At 38.5% G+C, this 14,880-nt stretch overlaps 1 protein-coding gene across 1 annotated transcript; it reads left to right on the forward strand.

Moving 5' to 3' along the window:
* Positions 1-5,859: 5,859 nt before the first annotated feature.
* On the forward strand, positions 5,860-14,491 carry LOC127102839 (uncharacterized). Its single transcript, XM_051040167.1, has 4 exons — positions 5,860-6,454; positions 6,530-7,227; positions 14,167-14,322; positions 14,420-14,491. The coding sequence occupies exons 1-4, from the start codon at positions 5,860-5,862 to the stop codon at positions 14,489-14,491; spliced, it is 1,521 nt and encodes a 506-aa protein (XP_050896124.1).
* Positions 14,492-14,880: the final 389 nt, after the last annotated feature.

Consider the following 14,880-nt stretch of genomic DNA (forward strand, 5'->3'; position numbering starts at 1 on the left):
TGAATATAGGCGCACATGTGGCAGTCATGTGTGAAATGAATCTGGAAATATAATTCAAGCGGCCGAGAAAACCTCTGACTTGCTTCTCAGTTTTGGGCGCAGGTATCTCTTGTATTGCTTTGACCTTGGCAAGATCAACTTCAATACCCTTCTCGCTAACAATAAAGCCCAACAACTTACCAGAACGAACACCAAAAGTACACTTATTGGGATTCAATCGGAGTTTATACTTCCTCAAACGCTGGAATAGCTTCAACAAATGCTCAACATGTTCCTCTTTGTCAATTAATTTAGCAATCATGTCATCGATATAAACTTCAATCTCTTTATGTATCATATCATGAAAAAGAGTAGTCATTGCTCTTTGGTAAGTTACACCAGCATTCTTCAAACCAAAAGGCATCACTCTATAATAGAATGTTCCCCAAGGTGTAATGAATGCGGTCTTCTCCATATCTTCGGGAGCCATCTTGATTTGATTATATCCGGAAAATCCATCCATAAATGAAAAGACTTTGAATTTAGCAATATTATCTACCAACATATCGATGTGTGGCAGAGGGAAATCATCTTTCGGACTGGCTTTATTCAAATCTCTATAATCGAAACTGTCGTACCCCAATTTTGTCCGGGCATATTTAAATTTTCATAGAATTAATTTCATTTTTAATTTAGCATCATATGCATAACATGACACACATTTGCATCATGAATAATACCTAAGATGTCAGTCAAAATGAATTTATTGAAAATACAGACCAATCAATCAAATCATTTCTCAAAGACAGGCAAAGTCAGCAGTGACTGTTTCGGTTATATCTTGAACCGTCTGAGTCTTTTTAATCGAAACAAAATTATTTCAGAATTTGAGGAAAAGACTACTTTTTTTAATAAGTATGTTTTGTGCTGACAATTTTAGTGTGACCGGTTTAATGTTCCGGATAAAATTTGCGCTCGATTTCTATTTTTTAATTGGCCAATAATTTTTGGTTTAGTTAAAAATCTTTGGTTTAGTTATTTAATTAAAAAAATTAAAATTTGTTTGAATTAAATATTAGTTAGAATTTGTGTTTTATGATTTATTTTCTTAAATAAATAATAAGTATAATATATATATATATATATATATATATATATATATATATATATATATATATATATATATATATATATATATATATATATATATATATATACATTCTTACATTGGATTCTAAGAGAAAAAACAAAAAAACAAAAATCCTCATATCTCTCTCTTCGTAACAATAAGATCACACACTGGCCACTCCCATCTCCACTCATTTAGCTCCACCTCACTCTAAAAAAAAGAGAAAATCCACTCAGAAAATCAAATCTCTCTGAATCTCTCTCACGCTCTTTCCTCACACTCACAAATCTCTTCCCACTGTATACACTCAACAAACTCACCCACTCATAAAAGGATCCGCTCCACTGTACACACATTCATAACACTCTCTCTCTGCAATTGGAAACAAAGAGGGAAGAAAGGGAAATTCCAAAAAACTGCTTCAACCACGCACAACCCTCACGAAACCCTCACCGTATCCGCCTTACAAACCCTCACCACCTCAAAAACCATCGCCTCGGCCGTTAACCCTCCATCCACCGTCAAAATCGCCGTCAAAACCTTCGACCACCGCTCTCACCGCTCAAATCCTCTGCACCTTTGTCCCTGTTTAGCGTCATCCTTCGAATCACCTTCCACCAACAACTTCGAACTCAACCTCTCCTCCATCGAACCCCCATCGCACAACCACACAAACACCTTCCTTCACCAAGACCTCCACCGTTGGTGTACTCCGTCACAACTACCGGCAACACTTGTTTGACCGCTAGATCTTCGTTCAGCTTTCACCGACCTCCGACACGTCTTCCTCGCCACAACGTCGCAAAACCCTTCTACTTTCAACCGCTTTTGATTGAAGCTTTCTTCGACTCGCTTTGCCGGCAACAACCGCGAAATCGCTTCGTCGCCGCCTTCAAACCACAGCCTTCACGCAGCAACATCTCCCGTGTTCTCGTTTCAATATCACAATAGCATCCAACGCTACCGAGATGCAATAACCCTGGTTCCAGCTAAGGTAAAAAATCGAAACGATTTTCATGATGTGAATGTAATGTAGATACCCCATTCATCTGTTTGCCCGCTGTTGTCTTTTTTTTATATTTTATTTTCAGCTTATTTCTTTGGTCTTAGAAATTGATTATATGGACTGTTATGTCAATGCATTTCTAATTGTAAATCTATGATGAATCCAGTACAAATGCAATGGGTTGCGTAGCTTTGTTTGCTGTTTCTCACCGCCTATGTGAATTTTGCACAGTATTAAAGTTAGGTCTTTACGTGTTTGAATGAAGATGAGAAATGTATGATTGAGCACATGTTGGATGGTGCTATAATTTTCAAAGAGAAGGATTTGTTGTATTCTGTTTTCTGGTTGCATTATGTTCGCAATTTTATACGTTGTTTGGTTACCAATATTGATAGTCATGTATGGTGCTTGAACTTCCTAGCAAGGTTGAGAAATTTGTTTGTTTTATTTAGCATAACAAAGAGTAATATTAAGTGTTGGGCAAATACACAGTAGGAATGCAAGATGTGAAGAAGAAAATTTGATTCATCAATAGCTTTTGAGTTATTTCTGTCAATATGATTAGTAGTTTTTGATTGCATTTGTTTAAGTCTCATTTGTTTTGAACTAAGGATATTGTTTCAATTTCGGAAAGGTCAATAGGGTTTGGTTTATGACTATTTGATTCTAAGTAGCATCCTTTAGAATGAATTTGTACGTTTGGGCTATTCTTACACTTCCTAAATTGGCAGAATACGGTTTTATATTATCACTTTATTCTTGAGCCCGATTAACAGTGGATTCGGTAATTCGATTCCGTTATGCCGCCCAAGTTCTAATATATTAATTTGTACATTTTCACCGCGTTACAACCTCGCATAGGACATCAATCATATTGTCCTTATGCTCAAACCGGTTCCGAGAACATCTTCATCTACACACACCGATTAAATCAATGTTAATACCCATTTTTTTTCTCTTTGAACTTAATTAATTGATTAAAATCTTTAATTAGTTTAATTTCTATTAATCAATTTTAATTAACTTAATTATTTAATTTAGTTAAATAATTTTGATAAATAATTTTAATTAATTTAATTAATCAATTTAATCAAATTTTAATAAATTAATTTTGTTAAAAAGAAATTGATTAACTACTTCCAATTACAAACTTCACATTATTTCAAACAAGACTATTTCATGTCATCACCATTTCATAATCCTTTTTAATTCAATTTCATTTCAATTCATTATCCATTCAAATCAATTTCAAAAAGCACAATCATACAATTCTCGATTTAAATATCGAGCCCATTTTTAAAACACCCTTGTAAGTCGAGTGCTCTTAGCATCGCCATCAACCTCACATAGCTTACTCTTGGGCTTCCTTACAATGAAACCTACTTGATTATTGATTAATCGAGTAGATGAAATAATACACTAATCAATTCATTTATTCAATCAACATGAATTCAAATCATTTTTTTTAAACCATTCAATTTCAAACATAAACTTGGGATGAAAAGGAGATAGGAGGCGTACGCCTTACTATTTCTCAATTACTCGAATAATTGGCGTACGCCATATTGCGCGAGTTCTTGTCACCCGATTAAATCTTAAACCACACAGTTTCAAGTCACTTTTCAAAATCAAATATAATTCAAATCATTCAAACCATAACACTTCAAATCATAATCATTTCTACAAATCTTAAATCCTTTTAATTCCATATTTCAGATGAAAAGGAGAATAGTGAGCATCCGCTTCATTATCTCTCGATTATTCGAATAATTGGCGTACGCCATATTGCTCGAATCTTCGTCATCAAATTAAGACCTACCAAAATTCAAATTATTTTCGCAAATCAAATACGACATCTCCAAACATATCTTTTACAATTTAAATTTCGGATGATAAAAGATGAGAGGCGTACGCCTCGCCATCTCTCGATTATTTGAATAATTGGCGAACGCCATATTGCACAAATTATCGACTTCCGACTAAAACGCTAAATAAACTTGGATAAGAGAATAGGTGGCGTACGCCTCATTATTCTTTGGATAAGCAAGTAGGGGGCGTACGCCTCACTACCGTGCATATTCAACATCCACAAACAAACTTTCAAAATAATTCGAACGAAAAGGGACTAGAAGGCGGACGCCTTATTATTCCTCGAAAGAATTGGACAATTGGTGAACACCACATTGCTCAACCTTTTGTCGTTCTCCAAAAACATCTCAAACGCATCAAACTAACTTCTCGCCCCCGAGCGATCGAAACCGAAACCAATCAAACCCAAAAACATCAAATCAACTTGTCACCCCCGCATGACCAAAACCTCTTCAAAAGAACATTGTCAATCCTTTCTAATGCGCCCAACAAACCAGTGCTAGAGCCTCCCCCGAGAGTAGACATGCCAGCGTTTAGCCGTTAGAACGCCGACCTACACAGTCGTTCATCAAAACAAAACACACCAAATATTCGTAGTAGCCCGAACTACGAATGCTCTGATTTCCTTATTGCACCATAAGGATACGTAGGCAGGAGATTGCTGTATCTTCGCGAGCACACTAATAAAAAAAACCTCCCATTTCCCCCTCCCGAGGTCTTCATCCATATCTATCATCAATTTTAATCACTCGAAGCAAGCAGATAAACAGTCAATTAACAGTCAAATAGCAAAATCAGACTAAGAGGTTCCCGTTGAGTACAACGGACGTGAGGGGTGCTAATACCTTCCCCTTGCGTAATCGACTCCCGAACCCGAATATGGTTGCGACGACCATTGTTCTTATTTATAAAGGTTTTCTCGATATTTTCCTATTCCTTCGTTGGAATAAATAAAGTTCGGTGGCGACTCTGTTTCAAACATTTTTTTTCCGCGTCCTATCGCGAGGGATCGCATTATCATCATTTTTGAGGTGCGACAGACTGGCGACTTTGCTGGGGACCCTGCTCCAAGCAAGAGAGAGTCTAGCCTAACTTAGTCTGATTTTGCTATGACTGTTGGAAGATATTCTTTTCTTCCATACTTATTTCTCTGTATTCTTTTCTGATTGCTTGTGTTGTATGTATTTTATCTTGATACTTTGATATGGGGTTTAATGTTTGGTGTGAGATAAGCTTCATACCCGAGCTTCGAGAAAAACTTAGAACCCGAAGTTATGTAGTATTGAACCGGGGGGTGTACACCTCATTGGGACAATACGAAGACTCCACCTAGAGTAGATCTGTTTGGAGTTTCCATCACAATATGGCTAGCCCATTATTGTGGGGAGGTTCTAAATACGATCCGTGACTCTAGGGACCTCGCCTTAAACCCAGGTTTTGTTTTCATAATTGGTGATTGTGTAGTATTGAACCGAAGGGTCTACACCCTGTTCGTACAATACGAGAATCCCACTTAGATTAGATCATTTCAGAACTCCCATCACGATGTGGCTAGCCCACCATTGCGAGGAAGTTTTGAACTTGATCCGTGAGTCTAAGTTCCTTCCTTGAAAACATAACTTTAGAACCTACCTTTGGGGAATTTCTGACAATCAGAGAAACCTTTGCTTCTTCCAGTTATACTGATGTACTCGACATGTGGATAATTTTGAGTTTGTATTCCTCTGTGAAAAACATGGCAAAGCTTCATGCATTTGCATATCATAAACATGCAATGCATATCATTGTCCAGAAACAAAAACTTACACCATATTCTCCCTTTGTCCAGTAAACGCTGACTACTCGACACCGGTACGAGACACACCGCAACTACAAGATGACACTTGAACAGCTGGAAGCAAACCAAGTCTCGATGAGAACAGACATTGACTCCATGCAGGCAAAGATGGATCGTCTGCTTGAAACTATGTTGCTCTTAGCCCAGAAGGAGAAGGATGCTGAGACTAACGCTGAAGCCAGGAAAGTTGCTGCCGAGTTTGGATCGCCATCACTTAGCATCCCTGGAGTGACTGAACTTGATGGTAATCCCGCTCAGCCTAGAGGAGGACCGATCCCTATTCCTGTTCCCATGGTCAATATGAACCCCCGTGAGCACTCTGCTACATCTGCTCGACACGGATCTGTGATAGGTGATGAAGATCCATACGACGCCTTCTTCATGCCACAACCTGCCAAACCTGCTGTTGGAGGTCTCCCAGACCCTGCTGTTGAGAGACTTCACGCATTGGAAGAGAAATTCAAGTCCTTGGAGGTTCACACTACTCCCGGTTTGGATGCTGTCGATATGTGTTTGGTGCCAGGCCTCGTGATTCCGCAGAAATTCAAAGTCCCAGACTTTGACAAATACAAAGGGATCAGCTGCCCAAGAACACACCTCCGAGCCTACTGTCGCAAAATGGCTGCCCACATCAGTAATGATCAACTCCTGATTCATTACTTCCAAGATAGCCTCAGTGGGGCATCCTTGGAATGGTACATGCAACTAGAGAGAGGTCAGGTCCAGTCATGGAGGGACCTTGCTGAAGCTTTCCTCAGGCATTATCAGTACAACACTGATTTAGCGCCCAACCGCACACAACTGCAAGACATGACTCAGCGCAATAATGAGTCATTCAAGGAATACGCACAGCGCTGGAGAGAGCTTGCAGCTCGCGTCCAACCTCCTCTTCTTGATAAAGAATTAATCGACATGTTTATGGGAGCCATGCACACCCAGTACATGGAAAAGATGGTAGGATCCAGCTTCCCAACTTTTGCTGAGGTTGTCTCTGTAGGAGAACGGATTGAAAGCCAGATCAAGAAGGGAAAGCTACCTTGTGCTGCTAATGCTTCATGTGGAGTGAAGAAGCCTTATCCTAATCTCCCAAAGAAGCCAGAAGGTCAGACCAACGCCATCATGAGAGGAGGAGGATATAGGGCACCTCCATATGCTCCTACACCTTACGATCAGGTTGCCGCTGTCATCCCGACACCGTATCAGCCACCATATCAGCAACCACATCAGCGACAATATCAACAGCCATATCAACAGCCGGCTTACCAGCAGCCACATCAAAATCAACAGCAACGTGCTCCACAACCACGTCAACCTAATCAGCAGAGGGCAAGGAGGCCAGAAAGACATTTCGATCCTTTGCCAGTGTCATACAGCAAGATCCTCCCCTACCTGCTAAAGGATGGATCGGTTGTTCTGAAGGAGATAACACCTGTAACTCCACCATATCCTCCAGGCTACGACGCCAATGCTCACTGCGAGTATCACATGGGTGCTCCAGGGCATACAATAGAGAACTGTAAGGCTTTCAAGCACAAGGTCCAGGACCTGATTGATAGTAAGGCACTTACATTCACGCCAGTGAGGCCAAACGTTGCAACAAATCCCATGCTAGCGCATGCAGAGTCGAGTGAAGCTCGAAGGTAAAGCTTCCCACCAGCTTAAAAAAACAGAGCAATTCCAACAAAGAATCAAGAGATGAAGGCCTATTCATTTGAATGAAGGCAATCATTATGCCATTTTCACCATATTGCATTCTTGTAATTTGATCTTGTTTGTCTAAGTACTGTATGCTTTAAACATTGTTATTTGTATCTGGTTTTATTAATGTGATGATTATGCATGCTTTGAATCAATCTTTCATATCCACTCATCTATCACATTTGCAAAAACACAAACACATACTTTTCCACTTCACCTCCTTTATCACACTATTATTAGTAAATGTTGGAAGGAGGATGACGAAAACAGAATACTCATAATTACTGATTGTATGCTTTCAGATAAAACCTTGTTGATGATGTACAGGCATTGTTTCAAATCCCCAAACACCGGAGAGATAAGGAGTTAATCCCTAGTCAACCACTTCGAGCTTAGAAGTAGGAGTTTCTTTCGGATCTACAAAACCCTTACGCTTAACCTGGGGCAGAGTAGTGTTCAGTTAATCTGACTACACATTCAAATTACAAAGGTGAAATATCCCATACAAGGATCAATCACATGGTTTTCTTCGCACATATCCTGAAGTGTCGTAGGAACCATACAAATCCAAATTGTATGTCGGTCGTTCTTCAATGACTTGGCAGTCACAATTTCCAAAAAAAAAAGTCAAAGAAAGAGCCCGCTAAGTCCAACACCCTAAAAGGAGACTTAGGCAAAAACAGGGGCAATCCTGATGGATTAAAGCTTCAAACAAAGCAGTCCATGCAAAAGTTAGGGATCAAAACAAAATCGAAAGAGACAATGGAAGTCTCCAACAAAAAAAACAAGATTTAGTGACCACCATACCAAAATCAAAGGGTCACCGACATCCAAAAAACAAACTAAGGTGGCTGCCATTCCAAGAGACCTTGAATCACCATCTTTATCCTTACACCTGCAAAAGATGAATGTGTGTGAATTAACTGAACATAGGATTGGAGATCATCATGAAGAAGGGGTGGGTTAAAATAAATTTTGAGCCTTATATCCTTTTGTTTCAATAACCGTGAACCAAGCCACGTTACAACCCTCAAAAGACCTAATTGAAGTAAGGTTTGTTCTGAAAGCATACTATAGCAAGGTTGAGTAAACTGACTCCCAAAGATTTGCTAATATTCTATTCTCACTACATCATTCACACACTAGCTAAATCAAGCAATGCGATTGGACACATGATCCACTCGTCACACACTACCACAACACTCCAAATGAATGATTGTTTTTTCAAAGTTTGCATAACTGTTGCATTAAAATCACCATTTCTTGGATAACAATTCTTAACTGTCAGTCAGTACTTGACATCGAGTAAATTCCAACAAGGGGCAATTCAAGAGGCACTTGATCGTTGGTGCTGACACGAATCAAGACCGTCCTATGAATCAGGGGCATGGCATCATTTTGATTATATTGACTTAAGAAGTAGTCAGTATAAGACAAATCTCCAAGCATCGGTTGATCAGGGAGGAAAAGTACTTCAATACTCAGTCCATCAGGGGCAAGTCCCTCAAAGGCTAATCAGGGTCAAGACAAGTTGCAAGGGGCAAATTCCCTTCATATCTTCAAGTCAGTCAAGCAGATTGCATCAAGACATTAGCGACTGCTTGAGTTCACAACCAAAGTGTCGAAAGTTCGTACAAGTACAACATCATACCTTGACAAGAATCCTTGGGGCACGTCAAAAGCATAACCATGATGCATTGATCACGTCGCTATGCTCAGTTACAGGCTGACCAGACATCTCAAAGGAAGAGATCGAGATCTTCTCAACAACAAATACACAACATATCAGCAAGAGATCAAACTTGGGGCACCAAGAGTATCCGCATCTATTGCGTGTTCATCACATCATCAACTACCGAGTGTCGGGAAGTCAGATCCTTTCACCAATCAATAAGTCAATCCACATTGACAATTACCAGAAAAGCCAAAGTCCACCTTGCTGGCATCCACACAAAAACAAATACAACCAGCATTGGTTTCTAGAAAATACATTGCCTTTGAAAAGGGGGGCCAATCCCAAACAAGCCAATCAGTCTTTGCATTCAAACATGCATCACATGCATCACCTCATACATAACGCATACATATCATTCATGTGCATAACACGAATCAAAATCCAAGGTTTAGTCGTAGGCATCCAAGCCAACCCTCAGTTGAGTCATTCTTTTCCTCTGAGTGAGTTCCTACCCTATTATGGGGCGTTCCCATTGAGTTACATCTTTCAGCCTTTTGTTGATAAGATGTTATCCTCAGCTAAGTCAAACATTGTTTCTTTAAACACTTACCTTGTTTCGCGTTGAGCGTCCCTCAATGAGTCGTTTCCTGTAACCTTTTGTTGACAGAAACTACATCTCCCCAGAGAATATTGGTTTTGCAACCTTTTGTTGTTGATACCCCAAGCAAATCTTACCCGGTAATGTTCCAACACTACCCAGCAAATCAGGTTTACTGAACTTTGACAGTAGCCTTATTTTTCCAATATTTTTCTCACTATCATCCTTTTGGTGAAAGTCCATTGAGGAATAATATTGGTCATTGTCCTGTTTACGGTAACCGTTATCCTTTTGGTAATGGTAAATCATTGACATTTGTGATCTTACCGTCATCCTTTTGGTGTCAAAGATCCTTGAAGTTTTGGTTCAACCTTCATCCTTTTGGTGAATGGTGACCTCTGCAACTATTACAGCTTACCGCCATCCTTTTGGTGTTGGCGATCCTTATAGTGATAAGGATCCTTATCATTTTGGTTCAATCATCATCCTTTTGGTGATGACGTCCAGTTCAAGCTAAATATTATCCTTTTGGTGATAGAGATTATAAAGGTTGGTTTAAGCCATCATCCTTTTGGTGATGGTGACATTTGAAAAATCCAACCGCCACTGTCATCCTTTTGGTGTCAGCAATATTTGAAGTTAAAACTTATTATCATCCTTTTGGTGGTAACAAGTTTTGAAGTTATGATCTCACCTTCATCCTTTTGGTGATGGTGATTGTGGATTCATTATCGTCCTTTTGGTGATAACGAGTTATGTTGTTTGTAGTACCTTCATCCTTTTGGTGATGGTGACTATTGACTTATTATCATCCTTTTGGTTATAACAAGTTTTGTTGATTGGTCTTACCTTCATCCTTTTGGTGACGGTGACCATTTGAGTTATGGGCTCATTATCATCCTTTTGGTGATAACGGGTTTTGTTTTGATCTTACCCTCATCCTTTTGGTGATGGCGATCATTGAGTCTGTTTCAACTTATTATCATCCTTTTGGTGATAACAAGTTTTGAAGTTCTGTCCTTATTATCATCCTTTTGGTGATAACAAGTTCGGTTTGTTTGATCTTACTGTCATCCTTTTGGTGTCAGTGATATTTAAGGTTATTGACTTATTATCATCCTTTTGGTGATAACAAGTTTTGTCTTTTAATTACACCTTCATCCTTTTGGTGATGGTGACTGTCAACTTATTATCATCCTTTTGGTGATAACAAGTTTTTGTCATGATCTTACCTTCATCCTTTTGGTGATGGTGATCAATTGCGTTGTGTACTTATTATCATCCTTTTGGTGGTAACAAGTTTTGTCGTTTGACAATACCTTCATCCTTTTGGTGATGGTGATTGTCGACTTATTATCGTCCTTTTGGCGATAACAAATTTCGTCTTTTAATAGTGCCTTCATCCTTTTGGTGATGGTGACTGTCGACTTATTATCATCCTTTTGGTGATAACAAGTTTGTGTCTTGATCTTACCTTCATCCTTTTGGTGATGATGATCAATTGCGTTGTGTGCTCATTATCATCCTTTTGGTGATAACGAGTTTTGTTTTGATCTTACCCTCATCCTTTTGGTGATGGCGATCATTAAGTTTGTGTCGCCTTATTATCATCCTTTTGGTGGTAACAAGTTTTATCGTTTGACCTTACCTTCATCCTTTTGGTGATGGTGATTGTCGACTTATTATCGTCCTTTTGGCGATAACAAGTTTTATCTTTTAATTATACCTTCATCCTTTTAGTGATGGTGATTGTTGACTTATTATCATCCTTTTGGTGATAACAAGTTTGTGTCTTGATCCTACCTTCATCCTTTTGGTAATGGTGATTAATTGCGTGTGTGCTTATTATCATCCTTTTGGTGGTAACAAGTTTTGTCGTTTGACAATACCTTCATCCTTTTGGTGATGGTGATTATTGACTTATTATCATCCTTTTGGTGATAACAAGTTTGTGTCTTGATCCTACCTTCATCCTTTTGGTGATGGTGATCAATTGCGTGTGTGCTTATTATCATCCTTTTGGTGATAACAAGTTTGTGTTTTGATCTTACCCTCATCCTTTTGGTGATGGTGATCAATTGCGTGTGTGCTTATTGTCGTCCTTTTGGCGATAACAAGTTGCGTCTTTTAATTATACCTTCATCCTTTTGGTGATGGTGATTGTTGACTTATTATCATCCTTTTGGTGGTAACAAGTTCTTGTCTTGATCCTACCTTCATCCTTTTGGTGATGGTGATCAATTGCGTTGAGTGCTTATTATCATCCTTTTGGCAATAACAAGTTGTGTTTTTTAATTATACCTTCATCCTTTTGGTGATGGTGATTGTCAACTTATTATCATCCTTTTGGTGATAACAAGTTTTGTTGTTGGATCTTACCTTCATCCTTTTGGTGATGGTGATCTTTGAAGTTGATGAGTCAACTATCATCCTTTTGGTGATAGCCTTGACATTATACTCTCGGTAGTGCGAAACTTTACCAGAATGACTATCATCTGTTTAGTGACGGACATCATCCTTTTGGTGATGGAAATCTTTGGATTGTGTCTAACTTTCATCCTTTTGGTGATAGCGAGACTTGTTATTGATATTACCATCATCTTTTTGGTAATGGCGATCTTTGTTGTACCCACTGTAACCATCATCCTTTTGGTGATGACTACTTTTGAAGCTCGGTTTATCCATCATCCTTTTGGTGATGACAATCCTGACAATCATGGTGAACTACTATCATCCTTTTGGTAATAGCAAGTCCCACTGTCATCCTTTTGGTGCCAGGAAACATGTCCCACATTTGTCTTTACATCAGATACGACCTGTGCAAGATTCGAGTGTCGACTTGAGGGTTGACATTGATTTGGCATTCTACCCCTATTACCTTGGTGTCCATTGCATTTTCATCTGCATCTCTCCATTGCATTTCAAAGGACAAAATTTGGATCCTTTCGTATTTAATTACCTTCCACCACGAATGTATGATGACCGTTGTCATTCCGACCTTCTAATTCAAGATAATTAAATAGGGGCAGCTGTCGTACCCCAATTTTGTCCGGGCATATTTAAATTTTCATAGAATTAATTTCATTTTTAATTTAGCATCATATGCATAACATGACACACATTTGCATCATGAATAATACCTAAGATGTCAGTCAAAATGAATTTATTGAAAATACAGACCAATCAATCAAATCATTTCTCAAAGACAGGCAAAGTCAGCAGTGACTGTTTCAGTTATATCTTGAACCGTCTGAGTCTTTTTAATCGATACAAAATTATTTCAGAATTTGAGGAAAAGACTACTTTTTTTAATAAGTATGTTTTGTGCTGACAATTTTAGTGTGACCGGTTTAATGTTCCGGATAAAATTTGCGCTCGATTTCTATTTTTTAATTGGCCAATAATTTTTGGTTTAGTTAAAAATCTTTGGTTTAGTTATTTAATTAAAAAAATTAAAATTTGTTTGAATTAAATATTAGTTAGAATTTGTGTTTTATGATTTATTTTCTTAAATAAATAATAAGTATAATATATATATATATATATATATATATATATATATATATATATATATATATATATATATATATATATATATATATATATATATATATATATATATATACATTCTTACATTGGATTCTAAGAGAAAAAACAAAAACACAAAAATCCTCATATCTCTCTCTTCGTAACAATAAGATCACACACTGGCCACTCCCATCTCCACTCATTTAGCTCCACCTCACTCTAAAAAAAAGAGAAAATCCACTCAGAAAATCAAATCTCTCTGAATCTCTCTCACGCTCTTTCCTCACACTCACAAATCTCTTCCCACTGTATACACTCAACAAACTCACCCACTCATAAAAGGATCCGCTCCACTGTACACACATTCATAACACTCTCTCTCTGCAATTGAAAACAAAGAGGGAAGAAAGAGAAATTCCAAAAAACTGCTTCAACCACGCACAACCCTCACGAAACCCTCACCGTATCCGCCTTACAAACCCTCACCACCTCAAAAACCATCGCCTCGGCCGTTAACCCTCCATCCACCGTCAAAATCGTCGTCAAAACCTTCGACCACCGCTCTCACCGCTCAAATCCTCCGCACCTTTGTCCCTGTTTAGCGTCATCCTTCGAATCACCTTCCACCAACAACTTCGAACTCAACCTCTCCTCCATCGAACCCCCATCGCACAACCACACAAACACCTTCCTTCACCAAGACCTCCACCGTTGGTGTACTCCGTCACAACTACCGGCAACACTTGTTTGACCGCTAGATCTTCGTTCAGCTTTCACCGACCTCCGACACGTCTTCCTCGCCACAACATCGCAAAACCCTTCTACTTTCAACCGCTTTTGATTGAAGCTTTCTTCGACTCGCTTTGCCGGCAACAACCGCGAAATCGCTTCGTCGCCGCCTTCAAACCACAGCCTTCACGCAGCAACATCTCCCGTGTTCTCGTTTCAATATCACAATAGCATCCAACGCTACCGAGATGCAATAACCCTGGTTCCAGCTAAGGTAAAAAATCGAAACGATTTTCATGATGTGAATGTAATGTAGATACCCCATTCATCTGTTTGCCCGCTGTTGTCTTTTTTTTATATTTTATTTTCAGCTTATTTCTTTGGTCTTAGAAATTGATTATATGGACTGTTATGTCAATACATTTCTAATTGTAAATCTATGATGAATCCAGTACAAATGCAATGGGTTGCGTAGCTTTGTTTGCTGTTTCTCACCGCCTATGTGAATTTTGCACAGTATTAAAGTTAGGTCTTTACGTGTTTGAATGAAGATGAGAAATGTATGATTGAGCACATGTTGGATGGTGCTATAATTTTCAAAGAGAAGGATTTGTTGTATTCTGTTTTCTGGTTGCATTATGTTCGCAATTTTATACGTTGTTTGGTTACCAATATTGATAGTCATGTATGGTGCTTGAACTTCCTAGCAAGGTTGAGAAATTTGTTTGTTTTATTTAGCATAACAAAGAGTAATATTAAGTGTTGGGCAAATACACAGTAGGAATGCAAGATGTGAAGAAGAAAATTTGATTCATCAATAGCTTTTGAGTTA

This window comes from Lathyrus oleraceus, chromosome 7, assembly GCF_024323335.1.
Source record: "Lathyrus oleraceus cultivar Zhongwan6 chromosome 7, CAAS_Psat_ZW6_1.0, whole genome shotgun sequence".
In the NCBI taxonomy this organism is placed as follows: Eukaryota; Viridiplantae; Streptophyta; class Magnoliopsida; order Fabales; family Fabaceae; genus Lathyrus; species Lathyrus oleraceus.

Excerpts from the sequence above, each read along its gene's own strand:
- LOC127102839 (XM_051040167.1), top strand. The coding sequence starts at position 5,860 with ATGACACTTGAACAGCTGGAAGCAAACCAAGTCTCGATGAGAACAGAC. Across the intron at positions 6,455-6,529 it reads CAAAATGGCTGCCCACATCA|AGAGAGGTCAGGTCCAGTCA; the intron begins GTAATGATCAAC and ends ACATGCAACTAG. Across the intron at positions 7,228-14,166 it reads ACCTGCTAAAGGATGGATCG|CTTTCTTCGACTCGCTTTGC; the intron begins GTTGTTCTGAAG and ends TTTTGATTGAAG.